General features: G+C 36.7%; 1 protein-coding gene across 1 annotated transcript in view; it reads left to right on the top strand.

Moving 5' to 3' along the window:
• The window catches only part of ZFC3H1 (zinc finger C3H1-type containing), a 44,770-nt gene extending 19,908 nt beyond the window's left edge, over positions 1-24,862 (top strand). The window contains 25 exon segments of the mRNA XM_086610868.1: positions 551-725; positions 910-1,041; positions 1,726-1,828; positions 1,831-2,273; positions 2,357-2,466; positions 3,718-3,849; positions 4,941-5,062; positions 5,619-5,720; positions 6,087-6,203; positions 8,102-8,285; positions 10,084-10,270; positions 10,740-10,931; positions 12,890-13,127; positions 14,296-14,401; positions 14,480-14,678; positions 15,152-15,246; positions 16,274-16,384; positions 18,633-18,737; positions 18,825-18,990; positions 19,738-19,780; positions 19,783-19,837; positions 20,985-21,086; positions 21,678-21,717; positions 23,861-23,923; positions 24,049-24,862. Of these exon segments, the coding sequence (XP_086466994.1) occupies positions 551-725; positions 910-1,041; positions 1,726-1,828; positions 1,831-2,273; positions 2,357-2,466; positions 3,718-3,849; positions 4,941-5,062; positions 5,619-5,720; positions 6,087-6,203; positions 8,102-8,285; positions 10,084-10,270; positions 10,740-10,931; positions 12,890-13,127; positions 14,296-14,401; positions 14,480-14,678; positions 15,152-15,246; positions 16,274-16,384; positions 18,633-18,737; positions 18,825-18,990; positions 19,738-19,780; positions 19,783-19,837; positions 20,985-21,086; positions 21,678-21,717; positions 23,861-23,923; positions 24,049-24,186 (3,460 nt within the window). The 3' untranslated portion in view covers positions 24,187-24,862.
• Positions 24,863-25,089: the final 227 nt, after the last annotated feature.

Raw genomic sequence — 25,089 nt, 5'->3', positions numbered from 1 at the left:
GTGTGGTCTTGGGAACAAGCTGGTTCATGGTCAGACATCAGCTGAAGGACATTATTCCCCCCTCACTTTGTTCACACCCATCTATCTAAGTCTTTGTCTTGCTTACTTCAATACATAGCTTTTATATTCAATTACTCTGTTGTTGTGCCATAATACTACAGCTTGCAGTCTGCTAATGGATGTATGCACCCTAAGGAAGAATTGGGCTGTTACTTAACAGAAAGCAAGAACATATGTGTTTTGAATGTTTTAAGGTTAAAAGCACTATTAAAGATACACCATTAGCTTACCTTCCCCTGTCCTCATAACTAGAATGTTTTTATCTACTTAGTACTGACATGCTGAACTTAAGATACTGAAATCTGCTGTATGTGCTACTGATATATAGTCTCATGGATGTTAAGACTGACTGAGGAAACTTAGAATGTTGTTTGTTGATAAGTGAAAAAGAACTGGGTTCTTAAATAACTAGGGTTTCAGAGGAACATTGATAGCTCTGAGAAACTTAACCTTGGAAAAAAAATTTCTTACATAGCTTTTCTACTTTTAGACTTCTGTTGATGAAGGATGAATCTGTCTTGAAACATTTGTTGCAACAAGAGGCCAAGAAGAGAGAGAATGTTCGAATTGCCGAAAATAAAATTAACAAACTGGCTGAACAGCTACAAGCAACAGAGAAGATCTTGAATGCTAATAAGATGTTTCTCAAGAAGCTTCAAGAACAAGTAACTTTAATTTTGACATATTTCTATTTCCTAGAGCTGGAAATCTTGAAATGGGAGGCCTGATTTTTGGAGGCAGTAGGCTTTCTTTGAAATAATCTTTAATTTCCAAGTCTTCTCTGATTATATTTTATTATGTGGTCATATCTGAAAATTTGCGTTTTACTATAGTTTTTTCTTTTTTCAGATTCATAAAGTTCAACAACGAGTTACAGTTAAAAAAGCTCTGGCATTAAAATATGGGGAAGAACTGGCTCGAGCAAAAGCAGTAGCAAGTAAGGAAATTGGGAAACGAAAACTGGAGCAAGATCATCTTAGAGTAAGTCTGTTGCATGCTTTTAAACCATGCTGTAGTTGAAAAGCAGTAGCAATTTTGATTAGGAAACTTAGTGCAAATGAGATTTTGGCAAAATAGGAAAACATTTCAAAAGCCCTATAGGAATCTTCCTATTGATTTCCTGTATTTTTGAGAATTCAGCAGAAAAAGCATTACTAATTTAAACAAGAAAACTATTCAAAGCCTACATTTCTGTGCCAGGGGAATGTCATTAATAGATAAACAATAAGAGCAACTATATGCCTGTGAAGGAAGTACTTTACTGTCTGTAGACATCAGTGATCTGGTTAAAACTACCTAGCAAAGGTGCTGAAGAAGGAATCTGGTCTTGTTCTAAAAAACAAGGCTAAAATATTTTTGTGAGTTTTTCTTTTGTGTCCTCAACACCACTGTATATACTTGTTTTATAACTTTCCTTTTAAATGTGGCCAGAACTTCTCCTGTATGTGGTGTAGGGTAATCTTTATCAAAAAACCTACAAACCTGCCAGTTGAATTGTGGCGAACTCTTTTGTGGTTTTCCTGCTGTTTGTTGAAATTTTCTGGCAAGAGTTTAAAATATGTTTTTATAAAGTCTGAATTAAATATCTTGCCCATGTTTCATTTACCTCCTGTCAATAGATCAGTAAATGTGAAAATGAAATAAAGGGAATTTTCTTCTTTTTAGCCAAGCAAAATGTTGAAATTGGAGAACTCCCCTGCATCAAGTCCAAAAAAGCATTCAGCAGAATTGATTGCACTAGAGAAAAAACGACTACAGCAACTAGAGTATGATATGCTCTAAAGATTCAGAAATTGAAAGAGGCCCGTGCACTTCAAACCAGGGAACAATCAAATATTGCACCTCATGCGGAAGAGGAATCTGAATTTGCATTACCTCAGCCATCACTTCACGATCTTACACAGGATAAATTGTCTTTGGACAGTGAAGAAAACTACTTTGATGATGAAGTTCTGTCTAATTCAAGCCGAGAACGAAGGAGATCTTTCCGAGAATCTAATTCTTTCACTAAACCAAATCTTAAGCACATGGACACTCCAAAACAAGAAACTGTAAACAAACTTTCTAAAAAGGCATCAGAGGAGCCTGAGCTGTTCCTTGGGTTGAATATTGATGAACTGAAAAAACTTCATGCTAAAGCTGACAGCTTGAAAGAGCTGCTAGTGAAAAGTACTGAGTTTATAGTACCTAAAGAAGATCTGTTATGTGGTCAGGTAAATGCTTTAAAACTAAATATGAAGGTTGTCTTTATTAGGTGATATTGCAGTTGCTTTATGTCTGTTTATCTGTTTCCTAGGAAATTTCAGTGGATATGGATTTTGTTACATCGCAAAATAAACAAACTGAAGTGAAACCATTTCCGTTTGGACCGTATCATAGTCCTCTTCTAGTATTTAAATCCTACAGGTATGAAGACTGTAGCAGCTCTTTGATTTCTGTGTGTTATGTGTTCTTATTTAGGTGTTCTTCACTGCTCTACCTTGATACCCAGGAGGTGTGTACAGGAAGACAAGTTCCAGTGAGAAACTTGACTATCCTGAAATGATTTTGTCTAGTTTAGGGAACCTAATGTTTTTATTTACTTTTTTCTGGTATGCAGGAGTCCTTTGCTTGTGTGCAGTATGCTGCTTTTACATTGTGTTGTGTAGTGTTCCCTGCAACTGGATTGTTGTTTGATATAACTAAAAATAACAGTTAAGCATTTGAGAACAGGATTTTTGTATCCACTATGAAGCAATCTAAAGTCCAGGAAAAAATTAACAGAAGCGTATTTCAATTATGCAGTCTTTAAACTTGGCTAGGATTTACATTGTCTGAGTCGATTGAGCCAATCACTTATTTTTAGGTGCCTGCTCAGTGGAAAGAGGCATGACCACAGTGATTCATCTTGACTTAAAGTAGGCACCTGCAAGTGTAATCTATTTGACGCGTCTGTCTTCTGACTAGAGAGCTTCGTTCCAACACGTTACACTTTAGAAAACAAAAGTCTGGAATTTAAACTGGAGCACTTGAATTCAGATTTGTTATTTCGATACTCTTTAAGTAGCAGAAGATGGAGGATGCTATCTTTACAGGAGTATTTGTTTTAACTTATTTAGGTTATGGCTGCAGTTCCTTAAGGAGCTAGAAGTCCCAAAATTGACATATTCCAACTTTAGCTAAAGATTTAAAACAAGCATTAGTCTGCTCAGCTCAGACTGGTTCTTGTTTGTTTACACGTTCTGTAATCTGATGTGGATTTTTTCACTGTTTTTTCAGGTTAATCTTTCACAGTTGTCTATACTTTTGTTTGATGTTACGCTGAGCATGAGTGCAGTTTTTCTAGACTAAACTGGAATTCAGTTTCAGTAGTTTGCTTTCCCCACTGGGTCATTACTACACTTGCTGTTTTTATATGAATGAAGTTCTGCACCTAAGGTAGAAGTGAATGCTAGAAGAGAATCTATTTAGATTGGGAAGTACTGGTTTGTTCCCTCCCTCTCTCACTGTTTTCATCTTCCTCTTAACTCATAAGTCAGCAATGCTTTTGGTTAGTAGTAGGGTTTTGGAAATAATGAGATTTAATACAGAAAAAGTGAGTACTTTTTTTGAATTTTTTTTTTTTCAGTAAAATGGATGTCTTACCTTGTATCACAATAATTCACTGTTTCATTTTAGGTTTAGTCCGTATTTTCGAACCAAGGAAAAACTGTACCTCAGTTCAATATCGTATAGCAATATGATTGAGCCAAAACAGTGTTTCTGCCGTTTTGATTTAACAGGCACGTGTAACGATGATGACTGCCAATGGTGAGTTCTTTTTAATTTTGTTCACTCGAACTAAACATCTCTTCTAAATGTCCAATTGAAAGGCCGAAATAGGAGGCCAAATAGGCATGCTTTTCATTTCTTTAAAAGATTTAGATTTATGATCTGATGCACAAGTTCTGGAAAAGAAAATTATCTTTAATATCCTATTTCGGATACTTGATTGGCAGGGGAAAGAAAAAAAGCTTTTATCTAAGCCAGGAAGAAAGGAGGCTCTTTAGATGTAAATTTAGTGAAGCAGTATGGACTGTTAGAGAATACTTCAACTTTGCTTGCCTTGTAATTCAGGTGGGACTCCTTGCTCTTTATAGCTTCAGCATAACTTCAGACCAGACCATGATAGAACCTCAGGTAGTGGTTGATAGTGTTAAGCACACTGGAGATGTATCATGCTGCTAACGGAAATAAAGCATGTACCAAATATTATGTGATTATTTCAAAAGAAGCCCCAACTATTGCAGTAGTGGATTTCTAGTTTACTGTGAAAATACTGGCTAAGTTTGTTTGTTTGAAGCTTGGCGTTAACTTATCTTAACAATGTTGCACAGGATATTTAAAAAGTTAGTGTAAGAGCAAATGGATATGACTTGGTCAGGAATAAACTCAATTTGGAAACTTCTAACTATTAGGAAAAATATAATAGAATGGACTTTAGCTGTTTATTTTTGCCCTTTCTGTGGCAGACAGCTTTTTGGATCAGCTTTTAACTGTTGCCACCAAACCATAGTGAGATATCACTTGGTATTTGAAAGATTAAAATTCTTATGACTACCCTGTTTGAACTGGAAAGTTCTTGTGGGTTTGTGTTAGCGCGAAGTGAGTGTATAGAGGTTTATTTTAAAGAGAAGGCTGTAGTGAAATAGCGAAGCCTAGGATTAAGTTGCTGATGCAAACTTAAAGTGTAGGGACGACCAAGATGTTTTTAACAGATTTCAAAGCAGCCTGCAGCATTTTCTGTGGGTATAATTTTCTTTGTGCCTCACTCCTAGCATGTACTAAAACCAAATTTCTAGCTACAAGCCTTATTAAATTGTTGCTGTGGTAAACATTAATTGTTTATTTGTTTGTTTTAGGCAGCACATGAAAGATTGCACTCTTAGCCGTAAGCAGCTGTTTCAGGATATTCTCTCTTACAATTTAGAACTGATTGGCTGTTCGGAAAAAAGCACCGATGAGGAAATCAGCACTGCTACAGGTTTTTAAGAGTCTTTTTGTTCACTTTTGTATACAGAGATTCATTTCTGAAGGGAATGGCTTTCATTAAAAGCTCTGGGTGCAAGGACTTTGGTGTAGAGCGATGTATAATGTACAGCTATATGGAAAACATAGGCTTCTGCAGTTGTTCGGTTCAGTCCTTTGTAGTGGGTAGTGACCTTGGTGTCTTTACAGAAAGAAAATATCAATAATCTGTGGAACATTTCACTAAAAAAAAAAAAGTATTGCTGTGATTCAGGGAATTGGGGAGCATAGGCACGAAATCTTTCCCTCTCCCCTTCCTCGCTTCTTTTTAACTATTGGACTGGTCTGTTTCAGTGAAGCTGGAATTTCACAACCCCACTGTTGTCATATAGGCAAGTTCTGAACAGAACTCTTCCATTTTTTTTGTTTCTTTGTTCTAGTATGCTAAATTACCATACCTCTTGAAGCAGTCATATTTCTTGAATTCAGCTTAGGTTGTGCTAAATTGCTGTTAAGTTACCTATCCATTTTCGTTTATGTGTTTAACTAAGATACAAATGTTCTTATTTCAGAGAAATATGTTGAAAAACTTTTTGGTGTAAACAGAGACCGTATGTCAGTGGATCAAATGGCTGTTCTTCTGGCCAGCAATGTCAATGAGAGTAAAGGTCACAGTAAGTAACTTGGTAGATTAAAAACAATATAAACTTTTAAAAATTATATTAGTACCTTGATGATTTTGTAAACCAAGATTATTTTTTTGTTGCTTAGTTTTTTTTATCTTAGTATTACAGATTCTGCTTATGGTAAACTGAAGGCAGCAGAGTTTGTTTTAAAGCAATAATATGATAGTTTTGGAGCCTAGTTTGGAAAAGTGACCTATGCACTTGAGCAGAATAGATTTTAAATAAGTAGTGTTGAAACTTACACACTTGTTTTACACTCACAGAATGTTTTTATGTAAAATCTTTATTAGCAAATATGTTTTAATCTTGAATACAGAAAAGTAAAAGAGTTTATTCTACTCTGCTTGTTTACAGCACCTCCATTTACAACGTGGAAAGATAAAAGGAAATGGAGACCAAAGTACTGGAGAAAACCTCTGTTAGACAGTAGCAGCAGTGAAGAGGAACAGTTCATTGGACCTATTAAATATGGTAATCTGGATGTGTGACATCCATTAAAAAGAATACTGGGGGAAAATACCTACCAACCTCTTCCCAACAGCTAATTTTTGAAGTGATTCTTAAGAAAACTGAAGCTTTTAATAGAATCATAGAATCGTTAGGGTTGGAAGGGACCTTAAAGATCATCTAGTTCCAACCCCCTGCCATGGGCAGGGAAACCCTGCAATACACCAGGTTGCCCAAAGCCTCATCCAACCTGGCCTTGAACACTTCCAGGGATGGGGCATCTACAACTTATCTGGGCAACCTGTTCCACTGCCTCACCACCCTCTGAGTGAAAAATTTCTTTCTATATCTAATGGAAGTCTGCCCTCTTTCAGTTTAAATCCATTGCCCCTTGTCCTATCACTACACGCCCTTGTAAAAAGTCCCTCTCCAGCTTTCCTGTAGGCCCCCTTTAGGTACTGGAAAGCTGCTATAAGATCACCCCAGAGCCTTCTCTTCTCCAGGCTGAACAGCCCCAACTCTCTCAGCCTGTCTTGATAGCAGAGGTGCTCCAGCCCTCTGATCATCTTTGTGGCTCTCCTCTGGACTCGTTCCAGTAGCTCCATGTCCTTCTTGTGTTGGGGACTCCAGAGCTGAACACAGTATTCCAGGTGGGGTCTCATGAGAGTTGAGTAGAGGGGCAGAATCACTTCCCTCGACCTGCTGGCCACGCTCCTTTTGATGCAGCCCAGGATACGGTTTGCTTTCTGGGCTGCCAGCGCACATTGCCAGCTCATGTTGAGCTTCTCATCCACCAGCACTCCCAAGTCCTTTTCCTCAGGGCTGCTCTCAATCCATTCTCCGCCCAGCCTGTACTTGTGCATGGCATTGCCCTGACCCACGTGCAGGACCTTGCACTTGGCCTTGTTGAACTTCATGAGGTTCTCACAGGCCCACCTCTCCGGCCTGTCAAGGTCCCTCTGGATGTCATCCCTTCCCTCCAGCATGTCCACAACACCACACAACTTGGTGTCATCTGCAAACTTGCTGAGGGTGCACTCGATCCCACTGTCCATGTCTCCAACAAAGATGTTAAATAGCACTGGTCCCAGTACTGACCCCTGAGGAACACCACTCGTCACCAGCCTTCACCTGGACATTGAACCATTGAACTCTTTGAGTGCGACCATCCAGCCAATTCCTTATCCACTGAGTGGTCCATCCATCAAAACCACGTCTTTCCAGTTTAGAGATAAGGATGTGGTGTGGGACAGTATCAAATGCTTTGGATAAGTCCAGGTAGACAATGTCAGTTGCTCTTCCCCTATCCATCAATGCCTTAACCTCCTCATAGAAGGCCACCACATTAGTCAGGCAGGATTTGCCCTTAGTGAAGCCATATTGGCTGTCACCAATCACCTCCTTGTTTTCTATGTGCCTTAGCATAGTCGCCAGGAGGATCTGCTCCATGATCTTGCTGGGCATAGAGGTGAGACTGACGCCTGTAGTTCCCTGGGTCTTCTTTTTTCCCTTTTTAAGGAACAAAACGCTTGCTAGAGCATCAGTAACCCAACAGTGTTTCATACAAGTGGGAGCTTTAGGATTTGTTGGCAAATCCTGTAAAAGGATTTTTAGAAAATCAGAATTGAGGTAAATGTTTCTCTGTCAGATGTGTCCATTTCCTAATGAACTACCTTAATTGGTGTCTGTTGATCAAAGAAGCCTTTTATTACTTTTTACTTCTTACCTTCACATTTGAAACATAACCTGTTTTCTGTAGACCGCACAGTTCTAAGTTTCAGAGGATGTTGAAATAACCATATTTTGTTCTGATCAATGGCTATACTTGAAATAGATAAATGCTTCCCCTTGTGTGAGTTCTAATTTTACAGGTTGTTTCTGTTTTGAAAAGAAGCATGGTTTTTATTTTTTTTTATTTGCAGCCCATCCTACAGAACATAAAAAAAGACTTCCAGCTCTTGATGCCGTAGTGACGCCAGATGATGTTCGGTATTTTACAAGTGAGACTGATGACATTTCCAACTTGGAGGCAAGTGTCCAAGAAAACCCTTGTGATGTACAGCTTTGGATTAAACTTGCATACAAATACTTGAATCAAAATGAAGGGTAAGTCTGCAACATCAGATTTGGTTTTGTCCTTTACCTGTGCTGCTATGATCAGGTTTCCTTTCTGATGTTAAAGAACTTTCTTCAACAATGCCACAAATAATTTCTTACTTAAAAGCAGATGAAAAAACAGATTAGATTTCCTACTGTATGCAGTATAGTATGTGACTAATAATTTATAGAAATGGTTTATCTGTAGGTAAGTTCTGATTCAGAATGGAAGTGGATGGAAAGTAGTGTGGGAGAAATAATTATTTGTGTTTGAAAAGTGCACAACCATAATGCATTCACAAGATTACAGTGGAATGTTGTACTTCCAGTGATAAAGTAGTGGACTAATAAACTCAAATCAGTTTCTCCTCTACAAAGTGGATGGTTGGAATAGTGTTTGAAATTACTTTCATCAGAAAGCTTTCTTATAAGAACAGTTCTGCTATATGGTTTTGTCCCTGTAGAAGTGGCCTAGTTGAGCACTCAGTTTCTTATTTTGTAATTTTTTAAACTTACGTATTTCTAAGTCTCTGTGATTTCTGTTCCTTTAAATTTTTCTGCAGGGCAGCATGCTCTTATTGGTAATCAGATAATTTCAGTAGGAATTCTGTCATGATGGTTCCCTTGTAGAGATTGATTTATGATTTTGGTAGTGAGATACTGGCTTTGAAGCAGCTGCAGCAGAGAGGAGAGGGAATGGAGAGAAGCAGGTCTTTTAAAAGCCTTGTGTAAACTGTGAATAATGAAAAATGTAGGAAAAGATTGGTTTAGCTGTATCAATAGCTGCCTCAATACTAGAAAGGGTAGAACTGGAAAGGCCGGTACTCGAAGAAAATACTTACCAGCAAGTGGCAGGGTGAGAAGAACACACTTTCTAAAAATAAGCATACTTGGAAAAAGACCAAGAAAAGAAGGAAGAAAACCTGATGGAAGACAATGCACTTCTGTAAAAAACAGGAATGTCCCCCATTCGCGCTACCCCAGTACTCTGAAGAAACAGTGGTTTAGTAGGCAGCAGCTGTGATAGAAGGGGCTGGGAAGGCTTCAGACTGACTTACTCATGATTAACTGGGTTGGTTTTATTTTGAGACATGTGTTTTTCCTCTTGTAAATGTCTATGCAAAGTAATTTCTAAAGATATTTTCAGAATAAATGTGACCTCAGAAGCTTTCTGTGGTTTTATGGAAGTTTGTTTATGAATTAAAGCTCAGCTCTGTGGTTTGCAATATAATCAGTTATTTGAGCTAATCTTGTGTTACCTTGCTGGTGTCATCTCATGATAGTTAGTTACCTCAAAAAGTAAAATCTTTTTTAATGGTTTAGAGGCAGAGAAAACCTGCATGACCTGCATAGAAACATGAAATAAAGGCTTATATTTGACTGTAGAAAGTAAATTAAATATGTAACAAAAATATTCTACCTTACTTAACTCAGCCTTTGAAATTCCTACTTAGTTTTTAAGTCTGTATAATGTAAACACCTTTATACGATTGCAACTTGAGACTTTTGCTTACATATGAATCTTACCCGTTTTCAGTTAAACTGGACTCTTACTTGAATTGGCACTGTCGTCCTAGAAACATATTTTTTCCATGCACTATGATAATTGCACCTAGTAACCTTTGAAGGATGAACTTACTGAAACTTTCATTGTAAAGGACAGCACGTTAAAAAAAAAAAATGGCTGTCTGTATCACTTCCTTTCTAATTATAAACATCCATTTTCATATTTGATACAGCATAAGTCACAATACTAACACAGTTAATGTGAGTGATTTTTTTTTTTTTTTTTTTTTAATTTTTACAGCTCATCATCTGAGTGTTTAGATTCTACTTTAAATGTTTTGGCTCGAGCCCTTGAGAACAACAAAGAAAATCCTGAAATTTGGTGTCATTACCTCAGACTCTTCTCAAAAAGAGGCACCAAGGAGGAGATACAGGAAATGTGTGAAACAGCAGTGGAATATGCTCCCTCTTATCAAATCTGGTGGACAGTAAGTAAGAAAAAAAAAAATTATACGTGAAATGTTCATGTAAATGCGTGTTTCTACTGTATAAAATCAGTATGTATGATAGGGAGAGTGTGAAAGGAAAAGCACTCTAGCTTTTTGAAATCTCAAAAGTTGCTCAGAAAATGAAGCTATTCAAAGTTCTGTTTGCAGGGTATTTGTAGAAATCATCACTTTTCCTCAGGTAATAAAAGTTATTTAAAACCCAAGATGCTAACGTTTCTTATTTTTTGTTACTCAAACTTGCAAAATTTAACTTTTGACTATTTGATCTTTAATATTTAAACTGTTTTTTGAGATTTAATGTGAAAATTTGGTGTGAGGGAGGGAAATATGGTTCATAAGGTGGTGTCAAACATTATCCAAAGTTTTTGATTCATATGATTTTAAACTTTAACTTAGGAGCTTTAATAATATTCTGATCGTTATTATTAATATGAATTTTTCTCTCTAGTTTTTGAATTTGGAGAATTCCTTTGATGGAAAAGACTATGTTTGTGGGAGGATGCTACAGTTCCTAATGGAAGTGACAGGGAGAGAAGAAAATCCAAATCTCGTGTCCTTTCAGCTGCTGGAGACTCTTCTATACAGGGTTCACTTAAGCCTGTTTACAGGAAGACATCAGAATGCTCTTGTTCTGCTGCAGGTAACTTCCAGGTTACCACCCCAGGAATTGTCTTCTTACCTTCATCTTTCTAAAGCCTGTGGCTCTGATAGCATTAACCTTAGAAGAACTATTCCCTCCTTTATTTCCTGAAGGAATTCTCCTAGAGGCTTCTGTTTTGAGCTAATGCCTTTGTAAAATTTGAATATACTTCTGGAGTTCATATAGGATATACCTATTTTGCTTTGCTTGTGTAGCTGATACCCTAGACTACTACCACTTGAAATAATTCCCAGAGAATTGCTTTACTTCTTGAGGCATAGAACACTTTTCTGCAGTGAAGGGCCTATGAGTAGCTTATGGCCTCAGGTACTCAAATTTGTATTGCTACAGAAATAACCAAACCAGTAGCTCTTGGGAAGAACATAGTATGATGTTGTCTAACAATATTACCCTGCTCCAAAATTCGGAAACTGTTAAATCAGGCTTTATTGATCCCATGATCTCCAAAGTCATGGAGATATCTTGGGATTTTATTGTGACTGTAGAAGGAATTCAGGTCACTGTTGCTGTTCTGTAGTCAATAGGAGTGGTGGATGAAGGTGAGAAAGGTGACATCAGCTCCTACTAAAATCTGCTTGTAGTTTCAAGTGCACCATTTTTCATTCCTACCAGCAGGTGGAACCTGTTGCTGGTGACATCGTTTTTCGGTTTAAGGGTGCAGTGCTTTCTGCTAGCTCCAGTTCAAGTAGAAAGTGTAATACTGCGTTGTCTTCCTCCAAAAGCTATTTTAAACACAGCAGTACTGATAAATGTAACTCTGAATGTTTGACTGAATGAGTAAAAAGAACAGAGGGAAAGAACACTTGGTTTGTGTCCAGTTGGCATGGAAATGCAGAGTATATGGGAGTATAACATGGGTTGGTGTCCCTTACCTTTCCCCAAAGCATCATCACAAAACCAAACGTGATCTTTGGTGTTCTTTTTATATTCATCTGGGGTGTGTAGTTGGAAAAAAAAAGTCGTGAGGAGAGATTATTTAACAGTATTTAAGAGAAGATAGCTTTTAAGTAAGTGCTACTTCAGAGTAAGTAGCAATGTGTCTCTGAAGACTTGAAAGCAAATTTTCTGAAGTAAATATTTTGAAGTGTGAATAAGTGAAATGTTTTTGAAACTTCAGTTTTCGCCTATTACAGGACAAGTGTCCTGTTGAATTTTGCTTAAGTTTGCAAGTACTTTCATTCCCTTGAAAGTGCGTTCTTTGATTGTACTGTGTTTATCCAGAAGAATGTTGGCACATCGCTAGCCATGACGTTGTTTGTTTTACGAGCAATTGTGTTTAGACTTTGTCTAATTGCATGCTCTAATGATTTTATTTGGGATCTGCCAATTTAACTGGGCTATTCTAGTTTGCGTATGACTGGAAGGAAAATTTGAAGCAGTATGCTTGTTCTCGGTAATGTTTGCACATGTTTTTTTAAACAATATCTCTAGACATCATGATGCCTGCAGTAGACTTGGACAGCTGTAACTTAGTAGCTGCATAACTAGAACTTAATAAAACCTAAAGCCCAACAAACAAATAAAAAACCCACAAAACCCAGTGGGATATAGCAAGCAGAATCCAACTTGTAGATGAGTTGTCTATTGAGCTAATGTATTGTTTCTATGCAACTGGAAATAACTGTCCAAGAATTAAGCAGAGAAATGGAATGCATGTTGGGAGATGCATGTTTTCAAAGTCTCTCTGTGTACTTTTCAAAATAAGTCTTCTACAGTTTTTCTAAACCTGTTACTAGAAGTTATGCATATGATTGGAATACAGTTGCACGTTGACATAAGCCAAATATAATCATGATTGATGTAAAGAATTATTTCTTGTCTTTTCTATGGGAAAGATTTGAGAATATTAAAACCTATGCTTCCTGTTTCCATTCCTTATTATTAGATCTTAAAGATTTTATGACTGAAATACATTGTATTTCTTTTAACATTTACAGAATGCTTTGAAATCAGCAAATGAAAAGATAATATCAGAACGCCTTACTGCGAGTGACCGTTGCTTGGCTTGGCTGGCTTACATACATCTAACTGAATTTGGCATTCTCCCTGTCAAGTTCTATGATCCAGCTAATGTCAGTCCTTCAAGGATTATGAACAAAGAGCCATTTTTAATACCATGGCAAACAGTTCAAGATGTGAAGACGGATCCTGATATGCTGTTAGCTATGTTTGAAGGTAAGATTAAGGAGTTAAATTACTTTAAGCATTGCTCATTTCTTATAAATCAAGACATTATCAAACTTCTGGAATTTCAAGGCAATAAAGTATTGCTCATGACTATGTTAAGCCATTGAGATTAATCCAGTTAATATTTCATCTTGATTTGAACAGAGCAGTGAGGAAAGTCCATGTTCTCAAGTACTTAACACACATACACACTGAGTTTTTTCATCTGTGGTTGAAAGCCATTGCTTTTTCTCTGAACTATGATATTGTTTCAAGACAAAGATAAGTGGTTCGTGACAGTATGACATTGCTAGTTTTCTTGGGCTTGTGCGAGCATAAAGCCAAGCTTCTGTTGTCATTCTGTCTCTTACCCTCCCTCCCCTCAATGGAATGTGTCTATTAGAATGTTGCTTTCCTGGAAGATTAGCATCTTTCCTTAGAAGAGGCAGAGCAATGCATGTGTTTGTCTTCATTCGAAGTTTAAGAAAACAATAACTTTTTGAAGATGTAAAATGAATATACTAGAAGAAATTGAATTCTTGTCTTGTGATGCTGCTGGAGGTAGACTTTATAATAGCATTGTATAAGTGTCAGTACTTAGCATGTTAACCAGCAGCATTATTGAATTGCCACTGAGAATTTATCCATGCTGCAGATGGTAATGCAGTGTGGAAATACTCAAGGACATATTGAGGAGCCCAACTGTGGAAGTGAAGGCAGCGTAGCCATGATAATGAGGTGTTTGTTATGGCGTGTTCATTGTTGGGTAACTTTTTTTATGTTGAGAAGAAAAAAATATATACTAGCTTTTTTTCGCAATAGCTTTCAGTAGCTGTGCTACAAATCTTGGAATGTAGTTTTAAATACAGTGATACCCTGGTATCTGTAATGTCTTTAACATTTCATTGGTAGGATGTGTCCTTTTTTTAAATGAATGAGGGATGAAACTTCTGAAAGACTTTTGTCTTTGCACTGTGGTGATAAGTGTTAAGAAAGCTTTTCTGAAGATGGTCAGCTTCCTTTTTTTAATAACTTGCAAAAGCAGCACACTCAGAAATATCTTTCCACTCTTACATATTTTCATTACTTTAAATGAGAGTTTTCATTATGCTAAGGCTTCAAATAACTTTGACATTGCTTGGGGTCTAAACGCTTGATTTATATTTTTGTTTTGAAGATGCGGTCAAAACATGTACTGATGAAAACCTTGAGGCTGAGAAAAGAATAGCTATCTGCTTTCCTCTCTACAGAAACATGATAGCTTTGCTGAAACTTCTAGAAAGGTAAGTTGTTTGAAGATTTTTAATTGGAGTACTTAACTCTGCTTTTCTGAAAACTTACCTTTTTTTTTTTTTTTTAAGATGGGAGTCTGCTGCAGAACTTTGCAGGTCTTTATTGGAGCTCTGTCCTAACAACTGTCAGCTCTTGGAGAGTTTGGCCACCTTGTATTTGCAGATCGAGCAGAGTGACAATGCCTACAAAGTGTGGATTGAAGCTTTTGAGAAAAATCGTCAGAATGCAGAAATCTTTTATCAGTTGTGTAAATTCCTTGTTTCGCAGGTAATACTCTGCTCCAAAACTCATTATTGATCTGCAGGCTTTATAAAGTCGAGGTTTGTGTGTCGTTTCAGACAGTTAACAAATTGATTCGTCTTCATGATGTTTCTCTAATATCTAGTTCCCCTAATTTATATAGATGGAAAAAATGGAATTGGCAGATTAGTGACATGATTAAAATAATCAAAGGAATTACATAAGCCATAAATTTATAGTTCAGATTGTTCTAATCCAGTTTTAATATATTTAAGCAAGAATAATAGATGTTAAAAGTAAACAGTATAATATTTTCAGCTTTTTTCTGCTTCCTGCCAACGTGATCCAGTTAGACTTCATTCTTGAGAGAATGAAGACAATGGAGCATTGCAGAGATAGACACACCACTTGTTATTTATTGTGCTTAAATTGTTCTTGTCATTTTCAGGTTGATGTCTGATTTTAATTTTTTGTTTTTAAAAAATAAACCCCCAAAACAGGAAAGATCAAATAGTATTCTTCCATTGTTGCAAGATTTTGTGGCAGCTTTCTTTGAAAATACATGCCAACAGCATGGTCCCATGGATCTCTTAAGGTACCTTTAGAATATTTTTTTCTATTTAAGTTTCAGTAATGTTGGCATTTCCTTGAAAAACAAGGCAGTCTAGAACTTATAAACTATTACTCTATTTTGGAATATTTTGCTAAAACTTCAAGAAATCACGATTTGGTAGTTTATAAGGTTTATACTTGTTGTGCATATATGCTAAATTGTGAAACCACAAGCATTTAAAGATGAAACAGCCAGCAAGTTTAATGTCTGGATCTGGGGAGTGGAAATCAGTCATATGTAAGCTGAAGTTGGTTTTTAGATGCTTGGTTTTGGTTTATTTTTTTGTTCTGTTTTGGGTGGGGTGTTTTTGTTCGTGGTTTTTTTTTTTTTTGTTTCCCCCAAAGTTAGGAGCCTAAAATTGCATAACTAAAATACTGTGTTTAAGCACTTGCAAAAGACCTCACTTTAGAGGTCCAGCATGCTATTAATCAACAGATTATTACTGCTGAAAGGGCACAGGTTCATATCTAGCCTGCTGATTTTTCCACTCAAATTTTAGCACCTAATTGAGAGGCTTACTTAGGTCTGTTTTGAAGCATATACAAGTTCCCTATAGTCAAAATGGATGCCCATGAAGGCCTTCAAAGACAGACCTGTGGTAAAGCTTATGAGGCTTTGAAATGTTTTTATCTCCAAGTTAGGTGTTAGGTTTTATTCCTGCTACATTTCTTTATATTAAATCTAGTACTGGCAATGCTGCTTAGCTGACTGTAGTTAGATGATTTTACATTACCTGATTTATTTTGTGGGGGCAGGAGGAGGAGTCAGATCTAAAGGAACCTTTAACTTTGTACCTAATGAGGGAGTGAATGCTTTCTGTATAGACTATTTCTACATTTCCATGTAATGCTTTCTGTATAAATTGTATCTGGAATGAAACTAAAATCTAGGAAAAGTGTGTCTTATTTAATATGTCCCATGAACTGGATTTCAGAACTAAATGTTACATCCATATAGTAGTCTTCCATGTAGAGAGATATTCTTGTTTACTTGCTTTTTTCTCTTGTAGATATCTCTTGAATTTTCCCATGCCAATTGAATTTACATCACCTCTCTATAAAGAACATCTTACAGATGATGTTGTAAACCAGCAAATCCCATACCTGTGGCAGATCTACTGGTGAGACTTTCTAAAGTGTTTCTGAGAAACAGCTATTGGACCTAAGCAATTTGCACTTTTAAAAGCAGAAATTCATTATTTGCCTCAGGGTATATCACTGGGTTCTTTCAATAAATGATCCGCCAGTCCTTAGAGAACTTAACCTGCCTGCTGCACAACAGAGACGGTTTTGTGAAACTCTGAATTGCATGTCAACTTAAATGTTCCACTTGAGAAATCTTTCAGAAGTTCTGCCCTATGGGAACAGTAACAAGTGTGTTCATCTCAGAAAATAATTTTCTGTTTTACTTTTGTTTTAGGTTGCTACTGCTAGTAGTGGTGTTCTTTCTTCTGACTTTCAGCTGTCTGCCTTTTGTTTTACAATCGTTCCTGCACTCTGTTTAACTTTGTTTAGCTCTGGTCTCCCCACCTTCCTTGACTCACTGTTTAAGCTGTTTATGGAGCTACTATCAACAGGCTATAAAAGTTGGAACTAGCTACAGATGCCCCTCGTAGCAAAGTTATACAGCAAAGTGACCTTTTCCTCTGCAAGAGGCTACAAAGGTGACAGGTCTTTGTCATGTATACATAATCTTTTTTGTTTCTTCCACCATTCCTTCTGATAGCAGCAATATCCAGGATTGGCAAGGCACCAAAGTATTGGCCATCTATAACTCACTGGTATAACTGTCGTTACTGAGATGTTGACTTAAGCTGTTTTAAGAAGTTTACCACTTCATGGTCTGGGTTTGTCCATCTTCACAAGTAGCTATCTGGCTTTTCAGATAAGTAAAGGGCAAAGATGATAACGCTTCAGGTACTGAGTGAGGACTCCTCAGAACTCCTTCAACACTGTTGCTTATAGTTTTTAATTGGTGGACAACTTATAAACAGGTAAAATGTATGGTTTTCAAGAAATATTTATATAAGGTTTTAATTAAGTTATCTTAATGTTTTCTTTCAATATTGTGCATTAATATCAATTTAAATAAATTGTTTTTTAGAAAATACCTCTTCACAAGTTCAATTTTAAGTTTGGTACTTGCACAGTAGAAACACTGTTAGATAGTTGAGGTCACTGTTTGATCTAGTCAGTAGAGACTTAAGCTCAGAAGCTCCTGTATTTTAGCACCTGCTTCTGAGAGAAAAATTAGTGCTCTTGAAATAAGTGCCTAAGTTACTTTCAAAGCTGATAATTGAGTGTTTCTGTGGTCGAATTTTGCTACAATATGTGCCTATGTATCTGTCTTTCCTTTTTTCAGGTACAGAGGACAAAAGACATAAGTTCACTTTTACCAAGTGAAAGTAGTCAGACTGAAATCAACAAAGCCTCAAAGCTCAAGGAACAATGCTTTTCTTGAAAAGATCATTGACTGTGTGTACACATATGTATGCATGTGCATAAACATATACACACACTTTTTTTAAAAAGAGTAGCAAACCAGTGATTTAGTTTGTAGTGCTTGCAGAAAGCAGGAGTAGAATCAGGCACTCCGACGTGACCCTAGTCAGGAGGGTTCTGTAGCGAGGTAGCAACATCAGCCCTCTCTTATTTTGCCTTAGTGTAGTCTTCCTCGTCATGAGTTTTTTTTCCTCTTACGACTCAGTCTTTCCTTTTTTTCCACTGTTACTTTACACTTTGAAATAAGGATTGTTCACTGAATCTTGGTAAAAAATGTATCTGCTTCTGTCTTCGGTGAGATTCTGTATGTTGGTCTGACGATATGTTTCTTTGAGGAGTTGTGGAAAAAATGAGGAGGGTTTTTGACTGTTGTTTGTTTTCTGATGTGATCAGCATGTTTCTATCCCAGATCCCCAGTAGTATTTTTTCAGAACACTATTTTTGTTATCACCATCTGATACCATTTCTCAAGTGGTTTTAATCTGACTGAAATCTGTTGAGCTTTCCAAACAGAAGTTCAAGACTTGTCTCCATTCTGTAGCAGTCAGAGCACGTATTGTAAGGGTTATTTAAAGGGTACTTTGTAAGAGTAGAAGACAATTCATAATATTTCTATTTAAGTTAAGAGTGTTGTTTTAAACTGCATGTGTGTTGTATTATTCCTAATTATCTGCAGTTGAGACTTACCCATTTTAATAAGTTAACTGATAAATTAGCCCATAATGCTGCTAATTTATGATGCTGTAACTGAAAACAGTTTTTTCTTGTATCTCAGAATGGGAAGTTCTTTGTTGTTTCTCACTCTTAATACATAAGAACATACATTGCTTATGACGTACAACAATTTTTAACTTTTAATATAAACAGTTTGTGCCAGTCTCTTCACGGAAGTGTTGGTGAAGCACTGGATGCTTATGAAGCAGCTCTGGGGGCAGTGATGCAGCAGGAAACTGTTCAGAACATCTGGCTGGAGTAAGTTCTTAAGGGAGGAAAGTAAATTAATCTCACAACTATTAAATGAAGGCTACCAGAACTATCTTTTTCTCTTTTTTCTTCCAGTTACCTTGTTTTTATCAATAGCAAAGTTGTTGGATCCAACAACAAAGTTCAAGAATTCAAGCTTTTTACTGACCTAGTGAACAGATGTCTGGTTACAGTCCCCACACGATACCCAATTCCTTTTAGTGCTGCTGATTATTGGACCAATTATGAGTTTCATAATAAGGTAAAAACGTGTCTGTGGACAGTTTTAATTAACAAAGAGACTGATGACCTTTTAGCAGCTACCTGTAATTTACTTGTTTGAATATAGCATCAGTAGTGTATGAACAGTGAGAGCTAGGTATTGGTAGAAAAGAAACAAGTATCTGGGAAGAGTAGTGTTCTGAGCAGAAGACTGTCTAGCAGTGACCTTCTGAATAAAGGGTGTGTAAGGCAAAGAGAAATTTTATTGTGTTATGCTTTCATGTTGTGAGTAGAGCTGTTAACAGCAAACTTTTCCTTCCTAGAGAAAAGAGAAAATGTGTAAGGGAGGGAAGAGGGTTGAGCGAGAGGGGTCTGCAGAGCTGTAACACTGGCAGATGGAGACAGTATTTAAGCTGTCAGTTTTGATCATAGAAGTTGCAGTGGTTAAGAAACTAAAGAAATAAAATAGAAGTAGGAGTAAAACCAAGTTGAGCACTTAGATAGAATAAAACTTACAGAAATTCTGGGTCTCGTTAACATCCAGTGCATTTCCCTTTACTCACTAAATGCAGGCTAGAAGAACTGAAATAGGCGGTCTTAGCAACTTGACACTAACTTTTTATTATAAAAATGAATTTGTCTACCCTTGAGGGATAAAGTCTGTAGTTGATAAGGTCTGTAGGTGGTAACTCACTTCAGTCATAATGTTCATGATTTGTCATTCCATTATTCTTAGGAAAATTAGACACCTATAAAGTGGATTTATGTTATAATTCAAATTCTACAGGTAATTCTTTTTTATTTGAGCTGCATTCCAAAATCTCAACATTCCAAACCTTGGAGCGGTTTTGTTCTACCATGCCTGCTAATCCTGGACTTGCACTGAGGTATGTAAAAATACTTGTAATAAAAACAAACAGCTGGTTAACATAACTACTGATTTTGTGCATGACTTGCTTTCTACTACAAAATTAAAACTCTTCCTCTATTATTGCATGTTGCTTGAGGCATATTGTGCCTGCTGACATCATCTCAATCTTTCTTGTATTTGACAGGGTTCCATTCTATCTACAGAAATGTTATAATTGTACAACACAGTGTTAATCCTATATATGATGAGTACAAATGGTCAAAATTTAAAATATGTAGAGAAATGTCAGATACATACTAAAATCTGGTTGTTACTTAATGATCTATTAAAAGCATAGTTCCAGCATAGAACAAGTAAAAATGGATGCACCAGTGTGTAACAGTGCTACCTTAAGGCTTAACTTGACATTTATTTAGCAAAGAGAAACCATTCTTAATTTTGAAAAAAATCTTATGGGAAGCAAAACCAGCTAATGTAAGCATCACATTGATTACTTGAACAGTGTTTCAGAATGTACCCTTCCAGGATTAGAGTCCATGTTTTACTGTTTTCAACTGCAGTGAACTCATGAACATTTGAGTGATTTTGAGAAGTCCCCAGACACTGTTTGTCATCAACAATGACCCCAAAGAATGCAAAGCAAGTCTTGAAATGAGTGTATGTGGTTGTGGGTGTGGGAGAGTATAACACGCCTGCCTTTGGCACACGAGGTTGAATGGCTGCCTTTTAAATCAAGTTGCGATTCTGCCTAGATGGAACTTGCAGCTTCCTTAGACAGTGTTGATACTACATGAAATGGGTGAGCAGAACTCACTGAACAGTATCTCCTAGCCACCTGACTATAAAACTAATTAGCCTCCTTTCAAATATACAGTTACCTTGTGCATGCTAAAAATTAATCTTGTAATGTGCCAGGATCATATTTTCTCTCTGTTTTCACACTTCTTAGTTATTCTCTGAAAGCATATCTTAAGTTTTTTGTGTTGTTTTGTTCTGAGAGCATGTTCAGTCAATATTGTGTATGGTGGCTTGGGTTTTTTCCTACTTGCAACTCTTGGCTCAGATTAAGTACAATATATTTTGTGTAATGTATTTGTTCCTTTGGATTACTTTTGTTCCCAGTGATTAGAGCAGTGTTCCTTTCTCATGAATGCCTTTTACAGACTGCTTCTGCGATACTGGGAGGAGAGCAATGTTCAAATTCTGAAACTGCAAGCCAAGATGTTTACATATAATATCCCAACATGCCTGGCCATCTGGAAAATGTAATGCAACAGTCATACATCTGTTTTCGTAGATATTACTTTTGTTTATAAGGTTTACATCACAAAGGTAAATCTGAAATGTCCTTACAATTGGGCTTGTACTGGAAGTTTCTCTTCATTAGCTTATTATTTAAACAGTAACTGTTTGTTACAACAGACAGAGGTATTGTCGCTTCTTTAAAATGAGAAATGAAATTTCCCTCTTGGGGAAACTTACGTGAATTGATATTATGCAGATAAATATGAATGATGTTTTCAAGCTGCCTTTTTAATTCAACTATTGACTTCTGTCTCCCCCTCTCTACCCTCCCCTTTATATATCACAATAGCAGTAATCTCCATTATCCAGTGATGCTGAACTGATTTTTCTTCAGTGTTTGTTCATAATGGGGAACCACTGAAATGTCTTGCTCATGTAAGGTCGTTTTTAAAAATGGCTATTTTTGTCTTTTCACTGTAGATTAACATCATTGGAAGTTAGTCAGTTTCTTCTCAAGGAATTTGTAATTCCATTCCATAGTCAGTATTCTGCCACTAATGGCATTTATAATCATTCAAGAATAAATATTTTTATATATTTCTTTTCCTCAGAGCCATTGCTGCCGAATGCTTTCTAATGGGACAAAGAGAAGTAAGTCAACACAGCTTACTAAAATGAGTAATTAAAAAATTCTGTAAAACTTTTCATACCTTGGCTTTATCCAAAGCAATGGTTGTCTCTTAAACCCAAGGTTTCTAGATAATTGAAATACTCTTTGTATAAACACTGAAGCATTTGCCTCAAGTGTGAGAAACATCTTTGGCAATCAAGATAGAATGGGTCATATCATGAGTACTTGTGTGTACTGTTTGTGTGTATCTTTCCCTTACCAGGGGCAGGGACTGTATTCTTCCGACACTTTTGGTTGTGTGGTGGGTTTTTGGTGGTGGTTTGTGTTTTTTTGTTTTTTTTTTCACCTGGAGGAGATTGCTAGCACTTTATACAGTAGAGGGAAGGAAGGATTGTTGTGCTGTAAGATACTGACAACTATCTTTACAAGCAGTTGGAAAGGTGGGTCTGCCAAGCCAATCTATGTAGAAAGTTGAGTAGTTCCTGACCCACCAAAGACATCAGCTCTTTTTTTCCAAAAATAACACTTTTACTCGTTGGTACTCTGAGGAGGGAAATATTTTTGTCACTCTGTAGACAAATACAAGAGACTTTTGGCACAGAAACTAAGTCACTTTTCGGTTCAGATGGAATGGATCTTCCTGGTATTGTTGCTGTCACCTTCAAAATATTCTTCTGCCTGTGGAAAGATGCTGTGTATTGAGGGGATTGCAAGGCCCTGGGTTTGTGACTCACCACCTGCTTGTGGTGTTTCTGAGCTACTTCTCTGCTGCTTGTTTCATGTCATTCTTGTAGCGGCTGATTCTCAGCTTCCTTCTTTTCTGTCAGTAGTCTGTCTTTGAAACAGTATTAAAGCTTTAACTGGTCTGTAATGGGTAGCGTGGCTATTGTTAGACTCGCATATGAAATCTTCTCTTTCCTTTTTTACTGTCTCCTAGAATGTTAAAAAGAACAACCCCCCCAAGCAGACAGTTATTTGGTTTGTAAGATCAAATAGTTCAAAGACAGGAGATATCAAAGGCATGGTTGCCTATTCAACCTTAATTCTGTTTCCATGTTGATGGTTTGGTGTAATCTGTAATTAGTCACAGATCCCTGCTTCAGTCATTGTATTAGATGGACTACATTTTAAGGTACTACCTGTAGTGAGGCTACTGACTTAAAAGATCCTTGCTTTTTTTTGGTTAGAAATTTAGAAAAATATATTTAAAATGAATCAAAAGGAGCATCCTTAAAGAAAATGAACCAGTTAGAATGAAGACATATGTAAAACATTGTGGCTGGATTACACCCAGAAGAAATCTTGTGGTTTTCTTCTGCAAGCACCTGACTAACTATACAATGTGGAGTAAAATCACTTTAGTAGTCACATGTAGTGCAGTTGGGTTTTTTTGGGGTGCTTAATTTGGGATGCAGTGAGCACTTACAACTGTCTACGCAAATCAGTGACTGTTCCAGATAACTAGATTTTTCTAGTAAACAAGTAGGATATTGTTTTAAAATTGAATTGTCATTCAGATTCTGGATTTCATGTTTCTGGAGAACCGGTCAGTTGTTCCCTTCAGCAGGTCATGTAAAGGTTTGCTAAAAGGATATAAAAATGAGTACGAGTATTGAAAATGCCAACAAATACGTCTTCTAATGACTCTGTGATTAAAGTTGGTGCTTTAGATACCAGTAATTGAAGAAGACCTGAGTAAACACTTGCATTAAACATTTTGGTTCTCTGTTTCTAACTGTAAAATGGTAGAACTGTTTTTTTTCTTTTCAGAGAGTTGCAAAGACACATACTTTGCTAAAGCACAGATAGATGCTGAAGGAAAAAAGCCTATGAAACAGTTATTTTCATTGCAGGGTGGGGTGTTATGCAATAAGCAAGACCTTGAGTCCACATATTGAGTGGTGAAAGAGAAATATTCAGTAAGCTGCTTCATTCCCTGAGCATGTTCCATCCTGTGCAATGAATGAAGCAAGAATCTTGTGAAGAAAAATAGAATGTCCTCATGTAATTAATCATGTGCATACAAGGGTCAGAATTAAGGTCAGACATAACTTGCCTTTGCTTTTAGTAGCAATTTAATGCTCGACTTTGAAACTTTTTAAAAACAGATTTTAAAAAGTGCACGAAACTATGCTGCCTTTAATACTTGTTTTTGTTTTACAGGTCCATCATTTATATCAGAGAGCCCTTCAGAAGTTACCTCTGTGTGCAACACTGTGGAAAGATGTAATGTTTTCTCCTTATGATTCAGTTTGAGGTTTCATATAAATTTTCTGCATATCCCATATCCATAGATGTGGTGATGCTCAAGCTCTGGCTAAATCTTATATCTGCTTCCCCATCTCTTACAGCAACTCTTGTTTGAAGCATCAGGAGGAGGTAAAACTGATAACCTGAGAAAACTAGTTTCCAAGTGCCAAGAGGTTGGAGTCAGCCTAGATGAGCTTTTAAATTTAAACACTTACAGAACAGAAAGCAAGAATCACTGAACGCTGGGTACGGTCAGCCCTAAGTCCTATTAAATGCCAAAATCAGATTCTTCAGGCTGATCCGTGCCTAAGATCTGTGTAAGGCAGATGAGTATTGCTGAGCATATCAAGTCTCCAATCTGCTTTCCTTGAACCTGGAAACAATTAACGTGACCCTCCTCTGGAAAAATGAACTCCCTGTCTGGCCTTGCTTCTGGGCCCTGCCAGATTCTCATAACGTCATGTACGTAAGTATAGTTAATCAAAATGACAGACATTATTTTTTTATGTTTTCTTTTATTTTTTGTTTTCTTTGTTTTGCTGTTCCTGATTCACTTGACACTCTCGCTGATGCCTGAGAGATCTGTGTTTGGGATTAATTTACTGGGCTGTGTTTACAGTAAAAAGCAAGTAGTCCATTTTGGGTTTTTCCTATTTTAAACCTTTTTTGAGACTTTTTCATTACAGGATTTAAAACAAAGCAGCCGCTCTTAAGGAAAGTGTAACTGCCGTGGCCACAAGTATGCTTCTTGCACTTGAAGGCTCTAAGAGGGTTGCTTACTGCCCTTTTCTGCATTGGACTCACGGCAGAGACTATTAAACTTGAAGATTAAGGAAACTATTGCAAATGCCAGTGCATCAGAACCTAAGAGTGGTCAATTATGTGCAATTTTTTGTAAAGAAATTTTAATTTATAATAAAGTTTAACAGTTTAAAGATATTGATCTGTTCTGTATTGGTACTCCCTTGTAGTATTACAGGTGTTTTTACAGAGATATTTTCAATACAAGCTGATCTTTTTTAAAAAAATAAAATCTGTTGTCTTTTGTCATTTTGATCAAAAGTTAGGTGAATGTGGTTGAACTCCATGTTGTCGGTGTAGAATAACTACATCTCAATGAGTTTTTTCCTACTCTTGCCTCG

The sequence above is a fragment of the Tauraco erythrolophus genome, chromosome 4, assembly GCF_009769465.1.
Source record: "Tauraco erythrolophus isolate bTauEry1 chromosome 4, bTauEry1.pri, whole genome shotgun sequence".
NCBI classification, from domain to species: Eukaryota; Metazoa; Chordata; class Aves; order Musophagiformes; family Musophagidae; genus Tauraco; species Tauraco erythrolophus.
This window is presented reverse-complemented; position numbering and strand designations above follow the sequence as displayed.